The sequence below is a fragment of the Thalia democratica genome, chromosome 3 (genome assembly GCF_965202585.1).
Source record: "Thalia democratica chromosome 3, ktThaDemo2.hap1.1, whole genome shotgun sequence".
In the NCBI taxonomy this organism is placed as follows: domain Eukaryota; kingdom Metazoa; phylum Chordata; class Thaliacea; order Salpida; family Salpidae; genus Thalia; species Thalia democratica.
The window spans coordinates 207,317-222,824 of record NC_139167.1 but is presented as its reverse complement, the minus strand read 5'-3'; the positions used below and the strand labels follow the sequence as shown (position 1 = coordinate 222,824).

The following is a 15,508-nucleotide window of genomic DNA, read 5'->3' as shown; positions in this document are numbered from 1 at the left end:
AAATCAGAAAGTGTTACTTAAAAACTTATAATCATTCTTAGGGACAGATTTCTACATACTTTTTTGACCTTTTGTGTTTAATTGTAGCAATTCATAGTAGTTTATAACACATAAATGTTCAAGAAAAGATAATTTTAATTTATTATAATATAAATTGTATTTGAAATAAATGTAGCGTTTTTTTGTTTCTTATAGTTTTTTTGTAAGACCTATAAAAGTTATTAGCTGAAATATCAAGTTTATTTATTCTTTTGTATATAGAGCGTATTGATTTAAAGAAAGTTTGTTTTTATAGTTAAGAAATTCATATTTTGAGTTTATAACAGCTTCTGCTTTTTATTAAATTTTGTTTAATTTAAATTTGATTGGTTTGATACAGAGAATAGGGCAGACCAAGATTTTTATAAGCTCAAAGGATTAAGTTTTTAAGTAAAAAATTAAAGATTGAATCAAGTAATAAAATGAGTTTTCTAAAATTTTATAAACCTTTAAATAAGTATAAACATGCTTATTAAGATCTTTAATATTTTAAAACATGTAAGCTGAAAAATAAAATACAATTGTGATTTACCAATTTAAATTATTTAATTTCAGGTTAGAGCCCTTATAAAAGGGTACAATTTTTTAAAAGTAACTTCAAATTAAAATTCAAGCCTCAAGTTCTGTGTAGAAACAGATGAAATGTCGGCATCTGGAAGCACAAAATCAGAATTTGTAGTGGGGGGTAAGTACAGGCTGGTCAGGAAGATCGGATCCGGAAGTTTTGGTGATATTTACCTCAGTATCAATGTTACTAATGGGGAGGTTTGAATTTTATTTGATTATTTGAATAGATAAAAAAGTACCATAAAATGTGGGAACAAGTCAAAGTTACACAAGAGGACAAAATTATACAAAGACAGTTTTGTACCAAGGGTCAGTTTTGCACAAGTTACAATTTTGCACAAAAGAGTAAAAAAAGCAGAAAAAAAAACTAAAAAAAGAAAAAAAAAAAAGTTACTGACTGGAGTTGGGTGTAACAGTGATAGTAAAAATTAAATAATAAAAAAAAGCTAACAAAAATTGAAAAAAAAAGTTAATTAAAAATAACATAATTATAAATTTTTGGGTAAGAATTAGAGGTAACAGTGATAAAAAAACTCAACTTGTGCAAGACTGTCTCTGTGCAAATTGTCTGCTCGTGCAAAAGTATCTTTGTGCAATTTTGTCCCTTTGTGCAAATTTGGCAGCTATTATGACATAAAATATATGGTATTTAGTATGCTTTAAACAGCTATTAAAATAATAAATTTAACCTATTTTTACTAGTAGCTTCTTAAAATTAATTATATCAGATAAATAAAGTAGAAGTAACTTTTGGAATATTATTTAAGGGCAATGGAGGGGTTAAAAATGTTTTTTACAGAAATTGACATAGACTCTTATAAGCTTAAAGTATAAACTATAAGATAATTTTTATAGAATACTAAAAAGTTAGTTGAGACATAGTAATTTTTTTATAAATTTGAAAGTTCACTAAAAATCTATTTTCTCCTCATTTTTCAAGCTATTGACCTCAATTTTTCAGGAAATGAACAAAAAATTGTATTTTAAGAATTAAAAATATATATATATATATATATATAGATGACCTGAAAAACAAAAATAAAACAATATATAATAATTTAGGAGAAGATAGATTTTTAATGAATATGTCTTTTTTTTTGCCTTAAAAACTTTGCCCTTCCATAAGGATCTCATTAAATTCTCCAAATTTGTCCCCTCATATCTCAAAAACTAATTTTTATTATCAGAAACTTTAAAAAGTAACTGTTAGCTAAGTTGAAGATCTTTAAATTAAGATCAACATGTAAAAAAGTCCTACCTCCCTATGCCCTTAAACTTAAAATTTAAAATATCTCTAACTTTGTCTAATACACCCTTATATAGTGTAAGATGTTTTGAAATAATAAACTGTTTTCAAATTATATAATTTTCATATAAAAAAAGAACTAGGTTTATTAGCTTAATTAGAAAACTTTGATAAATTTTTTTTTATATGTTCTGAACTTTTATATGTTTTTATGTTTGTCTATTTTCAGTAGGTATTCAAGTTTTCAAACGATTTTTACCATATCTAGATTTGATAAAGAAATACAACTTATTTTTGCACTTGATTATAAACGTTCAACACACACTTTTATTTATTTTTTCCTTTTAGTTTATATTAAGCAAAACCATAAGTTGTAGAAAGTTAAATCAAACTATTAAAAAAAGTTGGGAAATTTTAAAAATCGATAGTTTTTTACATTTGTTTTAAATTATGTATTATTGTTAGAATCTTGTTTAATATAAACATACTTTTATGTTATGCTATAGTATTATTATAACTGACAAATTACTAAGTATGTTTCCAAACATGTGTCTATTATGTTTATGTTGTTATTGCTAATAATTAAAAAGATTTCATAAAATATTGTATGTAAAATAAAGTAATGATTTCAAAGTAGTTTCTAATTTAATAAATATTTGTTTATATAATAATATGTTTCTTTAAATTCTCTGTAATTTTTTTACTTATTTAAAAAACACAAACAAATATAAAAAATGTTAAATTTTTCAAAATGAAAAACTTAAAATGACCAAAATATTTTATTCTAAGAACGTAATCATTAAAACTCATTTATTTATGCATGTAAAATTTACCTCATAACTTTGGTTAGATAATCTGTAATTAAATCTATCGAAAACGCGTTTTGTATACCACTTAAATTTGCATAAAAACAGTACTAAAAAAACGTTTACAAAAAAACCGTTGCTAAATAGTTTTGGTCGTAAAATGTTTCTGGTTTGAAATACCTTTGATGAGTTTACAAACGTTTACAGTGAGGTTAAAATCGTTTGTTTTATTGACCTGTACAGTATGTGCTTATGTTTGTAATGATATAACATTTGTGTAAATATTTATGTTGGTGAGAAAAAAAAATTTTACTTATTTGTATTTGTTAAAAATATTATAAAAAGTTGAGCGTTCAAGTTCATTTCTGTTTCAATTGAAATAAAAGATATTATATTGCTTTTTGAAACTGCTGAGGAAACTTATTTAACTTGATAGCAAAACTTTTTATTTTGTGAGTAATTGTACGCATATATTTTAAATTAGGACATTTTATAAACTATCCAGTACAGTATATTTAAATAAAAATAAACTTTTAAATACTAGACCAAGCTTAATTTAAGTCTGATATTACCAAATAAATATAAAAGTTATAAGTAACTTGAAATATGAAACTTCTTTTGAATATTAAAATTATTTCAAACAATATTGAAATTATAACTTTGAGAAAATGTTCTAACTGTAAATAAAACTTATGTTTAAAGTTTGAACATTATTTTAAGGTACTACATAGAAAACTGTTTTGTGATATATGATACGTATATATTTTCTACCGACAACTATATCCTTCTATATATTAGTTGATTTGTAAAAAATACAATATAGGAAGTTGCAGTGAAGTTGGAGTCACAAAGAGCTCGCCATCCACAACTGTTGTATGAAAGTAAATTGTACAAAATACTCGCAGGTGGTCTTGGAATCCCACATATCAGGTATGTGAATTAAATATAATGATATTTAAATAAATAACAAACTTTATTCCACTAATAAGTAGCTTTTTATTATTATTTTTTTAATTTAGAGCATAAAACTGACCTAATAAATATTATTTCTAAAAGTTTAAAAGTACATTGTAGGAATAAAATTGTAAAACCAACCAATTGTTTACAGTTTTTTCTTGTGTATCAGCTAAATAGTCGTCGGTGTCGTCGTTAGATAAATATAATTTTAAACAACAAAGACTTTTATGAATTTATGTGTTTAGTTTTTGAAAAATTAATAAAGTCTATTGAACAATAAATTTAACTTTAGTTTTAGTTGCTTAAAAAACATTATCTTTCAAATAGTAGTTATTATAAACTAGCAAGAAAATTGTACATGTTCGAAATAAGCATTTGTATACTGTTTATTTTTTCAAAAACTGTTGTGTACATTTTTGTATGACAATTTGTTTATAAGTTTGTATGTTTCACTATATAAGGTTTGTTTTTATGAAATTGTTGAAACTACAATTAAATTAGAATTCTGTGCACAAGTGTTTTCGCTTTATTAATTTTTCAAGTGAAGTTTCTACAAATATTTGTTTTTTTACTTGTAGATACTTCTGTTTTAATACTTAAAAACACCAAGTTTAACAACTGTTTTAATTCAGTATGTTTGTGTATTATGTATTTTTTTCAATGTTTAGAAGTTATGTAGCAACCTCAAACTATTTTGCTACATTACTGTATAACTTTTTTTCTAAAAGTTGCGGTAAAGTTAAAAATGAGAAAAAAAGTTTTTATTTTGCTAATAAAAAAAGTTGACATGAATTATTTACATTTAAAAAAGACATTTGTTAAGTGAAAAGTATTATACGTAAAGTTTGCTTCAATGTTTAAATCATATGAAAAAACTTTTGTCAGAAACCAAAAAACATTAAAACTATGTTTTTTATGTAATTTTAAATTTTTTGTAGAAATATAAAAGAAGTGTTTTTTAGGAAACTTTTTATTTTTTACAAAAACTTTGTCATATGATTTAAATTCCTGCATATAATTATAGTATTACAAAGAAATAAAGGCGTTTTATAACTGCCGTTTGTACATAGATTTCAAAAAGTACTTATACATTTTTTAAAAGAATTGATTATATTTGTACTAATAAAAATTATAAATTTGAAATTCTGAATTAAATAATTGTTTTAATAATATTTTACCTAAAAATTTCTCTAAAGAAATTTTGAAATTTATTAGTGTATAGAAAATAAGTCCATACAAATCAGGCTACATAATTGAACTTAAATTATAGATTTTTTTTTCTGTTTGTTAGATCTTTTTTATGAAGTTTTTCGTGTAAATTTTAAATATACAAAGTATTAATATTTATTATTTGCAGTTTCTAACGACTTGAAGTAATAACTAAACTACATTTTGTAGATAATTACACGTAAAATTGTACAATGTGTAGGATCTATCATAGGACTTTATAATATCATGTATTATACAGCAGTTTTTATATTATACTTGATAAAATAATTATTTCAGAGCAAATAAAACTGGTAGAACTTTATTTTTGGTATTATATTGTGTAATGTTTATTATAAATATGTTTAAAACGTATACGCAGATGGTACGGACAGGAAAAGTCGTACAATGTGATGGTTCTCGATCTGTTGGGACCTTCCATGGAAGATCTCTTCAATTTCTGCTCCAGAAGATTCACCATGAAGACAGTGCTTATGCTGGCTGATCAGGTCAGTTGTTGAAATTAAAAAAAAAATCCAACAAGTAGTTCAATATTTAAATTTGCTTATTCTTAAATTTTTTTAATATCTATAACCTTGATTGTAATTATAAGAAATATATAAGATTTCTTTCTATTACGTTTTTATGCTGTACTTGAAAAAATTACAAAACTATGTAACTTTTTATTTTAGTGGCTTGTTATTTTGTTTTATTTATACATGTATAAGTCGTGATATGCGTAAAATATTGTTAAAAGGTCAGGTTTAAACAAATAACGTTTTATCAGAGAGTATTAGAGTGATATTTAATGTTTAATTTAATATTTAGTCTAAGGTGATTTTAGTATGAGCATTTATTAAAACATACTAACTAATAATTATTTATAAGTGTATTTCAATTTACATAACTTAAATATATTCGATTAAATATATTGAAAATTTTTGAAATAAGTTTTTAAGATTCTGTATTGTAGAACAGTATTAAAGTATATCCTTACTTCTTTTTTGGATATGAAACTTTCTTTTTTTTATTATGTATAAGATTTTGAAGAAATGTTTCAAAAAAATCTAAAATTTAACTAATAAGTACTAAATATGTATGTAGAAAAACTTATAAGTTGGTAATATTCTGTTGTGAATGTAAATATAGAACAGCTGAATTGTATGAATAAATATTTATGTACAATTACTTACCATTAACCCTGCTATGCTTCATTAACTATTCATTTATAATGACCAAAGCTGTCATTTTAAAACATTCCAACTTCAAAACCTTTCTAGAGATTAAATCTTTAAGTTGTTGCCCAAAAAAGAGTTCCTTTTATTTTAAACATTTTGTACACATGTTTTATAGACTTGATTTATTTTTTTTTGGTTGTAGAACTTTCTACTCAATTTTAGTTGGTTCTGAAGTGTTTTTAAAATTTTAATATCTCAATAGGTTATTAAGTTGATTCAAAAATAAGTTTGTGAAGAACTCTTGGCTTTTTTCATTCTTAATTAAATTTATTAATAATATTTACACTTAGACATTAAAAAGTTTACACATATATTTTCGCTTATGTATATCTTTAAATATATTAAAACACATACTTTTTATTAGCAGTACTAATTATGTTTATAAAGTTTTATTTGTTTAGTTATTAGTAATAATATTATGTTAAAAACAAGTCACATATTTTAAACTAAAACAATAGTCAATGTTTATTACTAAAAAGCTTCCCAATATATATAGTAGACAGAAGTCTGGATAATAAAATTTAACAACTTTTAACAACCAGACCGTTTTTATGAGTGTTTGAAATAAAAGGTGTTTCGTATAAACATTACTGTATCAAGTTTCAATTAAATTCAATATTTAAATTTTTTAAAACAGTTAATTCTTTAATACGATTGAAATTGTTTTGAGTTTAGAAAAGCTTATAGTGTAGTTTATATAAATATTATTTAGACTCTACTTTTTATACTTAGAATTATAAGTCAAAAATTGGTATTATTTAATTAAGTTAGCTATAGTGTTTAACTTTGAAAAATAAAAAATTATAGCTCAATATTTATTAAGTTCCAAGTTACACATTTTATGTTGGATGAAATACCTAAAAGAATAGTTTTATTTTTGCTTTTAATTTAAACCATGTAAAGTTTATTAGAGACTTTATATAAGGACATTTGAATACAAGAAATTTATCTCATATATTTAAATTATTGTAAAAAAACATTGAAAGGAAGTAAGGTGATGTTATTAGACACAACTTTTCAGTGGAAAGCATGTATAATTCACATGGCTATTATAAACCTTGCGCCAGATAAATTATTCACAAAACCTGCAAAAGCATCACTCTACTAAAAAGTTCATTCCAAAATTTCATGTGCAACCCAGACTAAAAGTTGTCCAACTTTTTCAAAACGCATTGAAATTTTTGTGAACGTTTTAATAATGGATTTCAACATCAGAGCTTATGAGTTGGCTGGGATGTGTAAAGTTTAATGTGCTGTCTGTGCATATTTATATGAGCGTGCTTTGTTTATAGTCTTTAAAACTTTAATACAGGGTTAAATAAAGTAAAACTAATAAAAAAATCTATTTTTAATGTATATTGAAAAATGAGTTTCTAGGATATTTGGTTTTATATATTTAAAATGTTTAAAAAAATGAAAAAATCAAACGTACAAAAATTAAAAGGAAATATATATATATACTCCAAAGCAAAAAAAAAAAACACATTATTTTAATATATATAAAAATAAAATTACTGTTTAAAGTTTTTTTGTTACGCAAATAATTTTCTGAAATTAAAAGAAATATTTTAGGTTTAGTAATAAATTATTTTGTAAAAGTCCATTTTAAGTCTAAGATAGAACAGTTAACTAAAATTTATGTTTTTATATACATAATATTTTGCTTTATTTTAAAGCTTGTACAGTCCTCTTTACTTTTTAAGCAAAGTATATATTACATAAAAGAACTTGTTTTTATGTGATAATATGTAAAGTAGTATCTACTTTATGTAAAATAAATTTATCTGTACACCAATGACTTAAGCTTGACTACTTAAAAATAAATAAATCAAAATGAAAAGCTTGGTATTTTCAAAGCTCCATATATAAAAGTGTTATTGTCTTGTGAGGCAAGTAGTTTTGAACAAATGCATTGTTTGTTGTGTTGCTTGGTTTTGTACATTTCCTAACATCTTTGTGCAAATAAATACTTCTCTATTTTCGCTAGGATGTATTTCAAAATATTTATATTGACTGTTTATTCAATGAAATAGCTTGTTTTTATATTGACTGTTTATTCAATGAAATAGCTTGTTTTTAGTTCCTAGTAGTAAAAATATACTCATAAATAAGCAATTTACCGTTAAAATACCAAACACTACCTTAAAGATAATAAACTTTATTGTAAAACATATTTTAAAGTTCTACTTTTGCTTGTTTGAAATTTAGGTTCAGTTTAGATTTTTTTCTGTATTTTTTATAAATTTAGTTTATATATCATCAATTAAAACACCTTAAGTATTTGAAAGCTGTTCAATGTAAAAAATTAACTTTACCTTTTTTATTGCTTAAAAACATCATAATAAATTAAAATATCTAGGCTTAAAAATTTGAATTAATCAAATTTGTTATGCAATATAAGTTATATAAACTCCAATCAGGCCAGTTTATAATTTCACAAAAATATTTAAATATAATTGTTTATATACAAAATTGCGTAACAATATTGTCTAGAAAGTAGAAATTTATTTTAAACGTCTAGAAAGATTTAATTACTGAATTAAGTGTTACCTTTTAATGTTTTTATTTATTTTTTCTGAATAGTTATACACTAATATTAAAACAAGTTTAGTAATTTATAAAATAGCTTCATAGATAGATGCATAACATTTCAATGTTAAAAAAATCAAACAAGTCAAAAAGTAAATAAATACAATTTGTCATATTGAGTTAAGTAACTGATTTATAGTTATTTAGTTTATTAAAAAGTAAATACTTTTTGATATAGTAAAAAACCTAAAATTTTTTATAAACAATATATAATCTGTAGAAAGCAACTAGTCGTTTTTCAAATAAGAATTTTATAATAACAACTGTTTAATAAGTAAAAGTATTCTAGTTATAACATATATTTTTAAGTAATTTATATACTTTAGTTCTGTTTAATTAATAAAAAGCTGACCATTAAATTTTATGCTAAACAAGTGTAATACATGTCTGTATATTAATTGCAATTGCTTAATTTAATAGCTTACAAAAGCTAATTTATTGGTAAAAGTTATGTATATAGGGATTATTAGTTCTGATTAGGTGGTTATTATAAAGTTATAGCATGAATAATAGTTTTGTTTTTAAAATGTATTTTAAAAGTAATATTATATTTTAAATAATCATTGCAAAGTAATTTACAAAACTTAAAACTTTTATTCTCAAAACAAATGTAAATATAATGAAACTGACATTTATGTTTTGGCATAAAACTTAACAAATAGACATTAATATGTGATTACTAATAAAAACTTGCTGTAAATTTGACATATAATACCTTCGATTTATTTGTGAGTAAATCACGCCATGATAAGCGTTGTGAGCTATTTTCTCCTTTTGTTTTATTTGTAATTATCTGTAAACAAGAAGATTAAAGTTTATAAAAGTTAAGTGTTTTGTTTATACTCGTCTCCAAACTTGGTTCACATCAAAGTTGCATTATTTGATTGTTTCTGATGTTAAGGTTTTCTGAAATTCTGAAATTTAAGTTATTTTTATATGTTGATAAATTTAAGCTTTCACCTAATTAATTAAAATTTAAGTGTGCAGCGAAAGATAAAAAACATCTAAAAGTGTTTTCAACTTTGTTTGAATTACAACTAATCTAAAGCTTTAATGTTTTAGATATTAAAAATTTAAAGTTAAATAAAAGTTTGAAGTTTAATACTTCTGATATTTTAAACGAAACTACTGGTAAATTTAATTTGAAAAACTAATTTTTAATTTAATAAATTTCGAGGTTAATTTTGTTTTATTTCAATAAAAATCAATAAAGTTTTGAAAATAGTAAATGAGTTCTAATCTATCTTTAACATCAAAAACACTCTGGGAAATAAAAGTTATTTTTGCGAACATTAAAGTTCTAAAGTTAAATTAAGTTAATTGACACCATTTAAAAATAGATAAACGAATTGATATCATTTCAAAACAAAATTTAAGTAAAAAAAAAACTTCCAAAATTTTTCTTTGTCGCATAAAGTTCTGGGAAATTTTGTGAAATTTAAATTAGTTTTAATTAAGCTTGTGATGTGCTAATAAAAGAGAACACTTGGAACTGACAAGCAAATTACCAAAAAACTAGCAACAACTTCGAATGAACTTCATTTCATGTTTTTTGTGTGGGCAACACAACTTTTACATTAATTTGAAACCACAATAAAACACTTTGTATTGAGAAAAAACTTTTTTTGTGTTTAAAGTTAAATATGGTGAAATGAATAAGCAAAAACTGTGTTGATTAAAATTTCAAATGTTATTTCATTTTAGTTTGAATGTTTTACCAGTTATTTTTAGACATTTACCTTTTCTTGTGGGTTAAGTCTTTTGTAAGTACTTTTTTCTGCTATTTATTCAAATATAATTGTGAACTTTAAAATACATAAGAACATACATGTATCGATGTATTAAGCATTTAATTTTTTATATATAAAGGTAAAGTTCTTTTGCTCTGAAATTTCAAGTAATTTTACTGTTTGCATTTCGGTTTAACTTTAACTATTAAAAGGTTTTTTTATTAGTTATGTACTTCTTTGTCTTAAGTTTATTTGTCCAGGTTTTAAATTTTTTCTGTTAATTTAGACTGCTAGAAATATTAAGGGCATAGGGGGGTGAACAATTTTTAAAAGTTTAATCTTATTTTATATAGTTTTTACTAAGCTAGAAAATGCTTTTTACAAATAATAAAAATTCAAAATAATTTTTGAGATATAGCAGGTCAAAGTCGGAGGCAACAATAGGTTCCTTATGGGAGGCGCAAACTAAAACGACAAAAATAGACTATTTCACTAAAAATATATCTTCTTCTACGTTTTTTGAGATAACTACCTAAAAATTTCAGGAAGTGTTTCTTAATATATTTAGAAAATTCTGTCAGAAAGAACTTAAAAAAATTAAAAATTAAAAATTTATATAAATTTATATTTTCAATTTTTTAAAATTTTAGAATTTTCTAAATATTGCAAGGAACATTTCCTGAAAATTTGAGGTAGTTATCTCAAAAAATGTAGGAGGAGATAGATTTTTAGTGATTTTTAGTTATTTGTCGTTTTAGTTTGCGCCTCCCATAAGAATCCTATTGTTGCCTCCGACTTTGACTGTCCATATCTCAAAATTTACTTTGAATTTCAAAAATCTATAAAAAATATCTTGTAGCTTAGTAAAAACTATGTAAAACTAGATCAAATTACAAAAAAAAAAAGAGTTTTTAACCCCCTTTATGCCATTAACTTATCACTTATGGTAAAAATCGATACCTACCTTTTCGTATGAAATATATCAAGAATCTTTGAAAATACTTTCAGATAATATTTGAGTGAAAGATAAACTTGTCATCATATATATTTGTGACATATATGTCATTACTTATTACTATTTTGTGGTGGCTACTTCATTCTTTTGTCTTAATAAACCTAAGATAGTTTGTAAGCTTCTTTTTTTCCCTTTAATTTCACCATTTAAAAAAATATTTTAACTGCAGTCATTAACAGGGTTTAGACATTTATATAACCATCCAAAACTCAATAGAAACGCCCAATATACTTAACTTGCACTGAAACAAAAACTTTTTTATAAAACTGCAAGTTTACAAACACGTCAACCGCTGAGATCTTTTCAGATATTCTCAGAACTTTTTCTCAGAGATCTGTGAAACCTCAACTATAAGCCGCACAAACGCTTTTGCTTGAAATTTGAATATCATGCGGTGATATGACATGCTTTTTGTTTTGAGTAGCAAATTTGTTTTTAACTCGCGAAAGAATTTAAACTAGACAGTTGAACATCTGCTCAAAGTTTAAAGTACAAATATCGTAAGTACTTTTGCGTAAATTATTTATTACTTTTATATGCTTTGTACTTATTACTTAGTTTTAAAGTCTTACTCTGTCAGTAAAGTTGTGTAAAAACTATTTTGTAATTCATTTTACGTTTATTTTAATATTTACTACAATATTATTTGAAACGGTTTATTTATGGCACTTGTTAAGATTTTGTCAAAATTTTATTTGTTTTATATGAAATTTTAAAGAGGAAAGTATACAAAACATTAAGTTTCTCAGTTAAATTAATATAAAATTTATTTAGACAATTATTCTGAGTTTAAATTGAAATCAAAGTACTAAAGTGGTTATACAGAAGCTTATTAAAACTTTTCCTGTCAAAATTTAACGGTTCAATTTTAACACAGCAACTTTTCAACTTTGAAAACCACTTTACTAATCTGATACGGTCAGTTATTATTTAACCCTTGATAAAAAGGTAAACTTTCCTGTAATTCAAGCTAAAATTATGAGGTTTTCAGGTTTGTACTGTAAATATACTGAACTGTAATAAACTTTTGCTTTTTTGGTTTGATAAGTTTTATTAATGAGCGATTGTTTTTTTTGTCTACCGGAACTGCTTCAAAAAATTTTAATCATCTAAATTACCAAAATAAAGCGAATAAATAAATGAATAAAGCGAAATTTTAAGTCTGAAATTAATAAGAATGTATTTACTATAATGAGAGTGTTTTTCGATTATTGTAAAAACCGTTCTTAGATACCAAATAAATACAATTTAGAAAATTGTAAATATCGAAAAATAACCTATATATTAATTATAAAGGTTTTTTTTTCTCAGATCATAAATAATAATATGCTGTAATTATGCTTTTTACTTGTTAAAGTTGGAAATTTCAAACACAAAGTCTGTAATCATCATAAACAATAGAAATGTACATGAGTGCTTATTAAGAAACTGAGTCATACTGGAAAAGAGTTGAAAACCTTATAAAAACAAGAAAAAATCTTAAGTTTGGCATTTTAAGTTAAAAGCTGTGAATAAAAAAGTAAACTATATGTATAAATATGCCTTAAAAATAGGTTACATAAGCATTATTTAAAAAAGACACTTGAGTCATCAAAGTTTTGAGTCACAAAGTAAAAAAAACGTCGGAGATTTTCAAAAGAAAACAAAGAAAATGCTGCAATTCGGGCGTCGCTCCATTACCTTGCTGCAATTGGCTGAAAATACGAGAGAAGAGAATTGCCAGTGCCGGCCAAGTTGTCACAGGAGAAACTTTCCATGTTTATTTACATTTTGAATTTTCTTTGTGCTTATTTTCTGTGCGCTCTTCCTACTTACTGAGAGCTTTCTTTTCTCTGTGTTGTGTAATGGTTTGAAAAAAATTTCTGGGTTTTGAATGTAAACTGAAAAGACTCTTTTAAATTGATATTAGATTTTATTACAATTTTAACTGTTTTAATCCTGTTTTATTAAATAATGGTTATTTTTTAGAATTTCCTTGTTTAAGCGTTTTATTGATTAAAACTTTTTTTTGTTTTGATTGTGAACTACTTTTTGTAAACATTTTTTTTAATTATCAAAATTGTAATATTTTAATTACTTTCTTTGTCTACCTTTTCCTTTTTACTTGCGCAAATTTGATTAAAAAAGTTTAATTTAAATCTAATTTGGATTATATTTGTTTACTACTTAGTTTTTATTATTTTCTTAAATTTGGTCCTTATCCACTTTTATAACTCTATAACTTTTGTTTTTTTGGAAAAACGAAGAATACTTATGTATCAAAAGAAGTTATGGTGTTGTAAATTGTGTAGGTTTATTTGAGTTATGAGGTTGTCAAAATTTTACAGCTTATAAATTAGTTTTTGTATTTATAAGAACAACATTTCTGTGCTGCTAATACATGCACGGCTTTGAAATAAACATTACTTTGAGCTGAAAAATCAATTAAAAAGAGAACGCTCATTTTAAACTCATACTTTTTCTTCGCACTATCTTGCTTCGTTCTTCAAACTTTTTGTTTTAATACTTTAGATGAATAATTGGTTCTTGTAAAAGTTTGCTGTGTAAACTAGATTGTTTATACTTAATTATACTCATCTATATTTACAGTGTGAGTCTTTTATGTTTAAAAATAGCCTTATTGTGTGCAACATCTCATATTTTGACTCATATGGCTCAGCCCTGTGACACTGGATTAACTTTTATCCCCCCAGGTTTTGAAAGTTTAGTAAATAATGCGTCTATTAGCAGAAGGTGAAATAGCCACAAATAAAAGTAGAACTAATTAATTTGACAGTGTTTGTACAATAATACAAAGTAATAATTTATGTTAAGTTCAGTAAATTTTGTTTTATTTTAGTTTAAAAGTAAACAGACTTTTGTTAAACAAGTTTTAGTTTCCCTGATTTTAAGTTGTTTTACTTTTTCTTAGTACACAAAAAGATATGCATATGGTTTGAACTAAAATAAAGTTTACAATGCTTAAAAATAATTTTAAAAATGAATAATTTATTGAAAATAATAACCTAAAGTATATATATATATATTTGAAATTTTTGTAGTTAACATTTATTTTTATCAACAAAGATGTACTGCACATCAGTTTAAAAATTAAAAATACAAAAAAATGCTGATGTATATAATAATATTATCAAATTACTGTTTGAGTATATATATTTAAAATTGTGATAGTAAAATAAACCAATATTAGATTCATATAAGTCAGAAAAGTAGAAATACAAAAGAGTTACTGATGTATAAAATATTTAATTTGGTTTGTGACTAAAAGTTTGTGCCAAATTTACTTTCCCCAATATTTGAAAGGCCATTTTGCAGCACATGAGTCAAAACTTTTATACTTCATTAACTCCTTTGTATCATACATAGCTGTCTGGCTATATTTACTTTAATGTGTAAATTGGTTGTTTAATAGCTGGAAAAAGGCTGCGCAAAAATGACTAAACTAATAAATTATTTCTGAAACACGTTTTAACTTTTTATAATTTTTAAAACTGAAAAAAAGCTTTATTTTAATAATATTTTGTATTATTCGGTTGTATTAAGTGTTGTGCTAGTTTTTTAGCCATAAATTTTTTATCAAAAATTTGTTAAAATAAATAAAAATTAGTAAGAATTGAAATGGATTAAAGTTTAATTTTTACAAATTGCTAATTGTTGTTATAGTTGTAAAGTTTAATTCTATCTAAATTTTGATATAATACTTTTGTAATAACTAATCTACCAAAAAAAAACATTAATAATGAATTAATTTTTAGTGAAAGTTATTTAGTTGTGCGTATTAAAAAAGCAAAGTTGAATTTTCTTTCTAGATCATTAACTCTTTTGTTTAAAGTTTCCTGATTTAATTTCTATTTGCTCTGTGTGGTAATATCACATCGTAGTTGCTTAGTAGTGATTATTGTTCAATTGCATTGTTTGTTTCTATTTGCTTTGCCCAACCCATCAGTTTATTTGCTTATTGCATAAGCATTTAAAACTTGTGAGTTTTTATCAGTTTTTAAGTTTTAATAAGTATTTGTGTTCTTTTTCTAAAGGTTTTAACTTGCAAATAATTGTAATTTTATGTTTGATAAAAGTAGTTTAATAATAAAAACTTTATCAAATTTTTATTCAAG

General features: G+C 23.6%; 1 protein-coding gene across 2 annotated transcripts in view; it reads left to right on the top strand.

Moving 5' to 3' along the window:
* The first annotated feature begins 598 nt into the window (after window positions 1-598).
* LOC145831282 (casein kinase I-like) overlaps window positions 599-15,508 on the top strand; it is a 28,246-nt gene continuing 13,336 nt past the window's right edge. For both annotated transcript variants that reach the window (XM_082938470.1, XM_082938471.1), the window contains exons 1-3: window positions 599-804; window positions 3,482-3,588; window positions 5,204-5,330. In XM_082938470.1, the coding sequence (XP_082794596.1) occupies window positions 682-804; window positions 3,482-3,588; window positions 5,204-5,330 (357 nt within the window). In that variant the 5' untranslated portion in view covers window positions 599-681. The remainder of the gene's footprint in view (window positions 805-3,481; window positions 3,589-5,203; window positions 5,331-15,508) is intronic.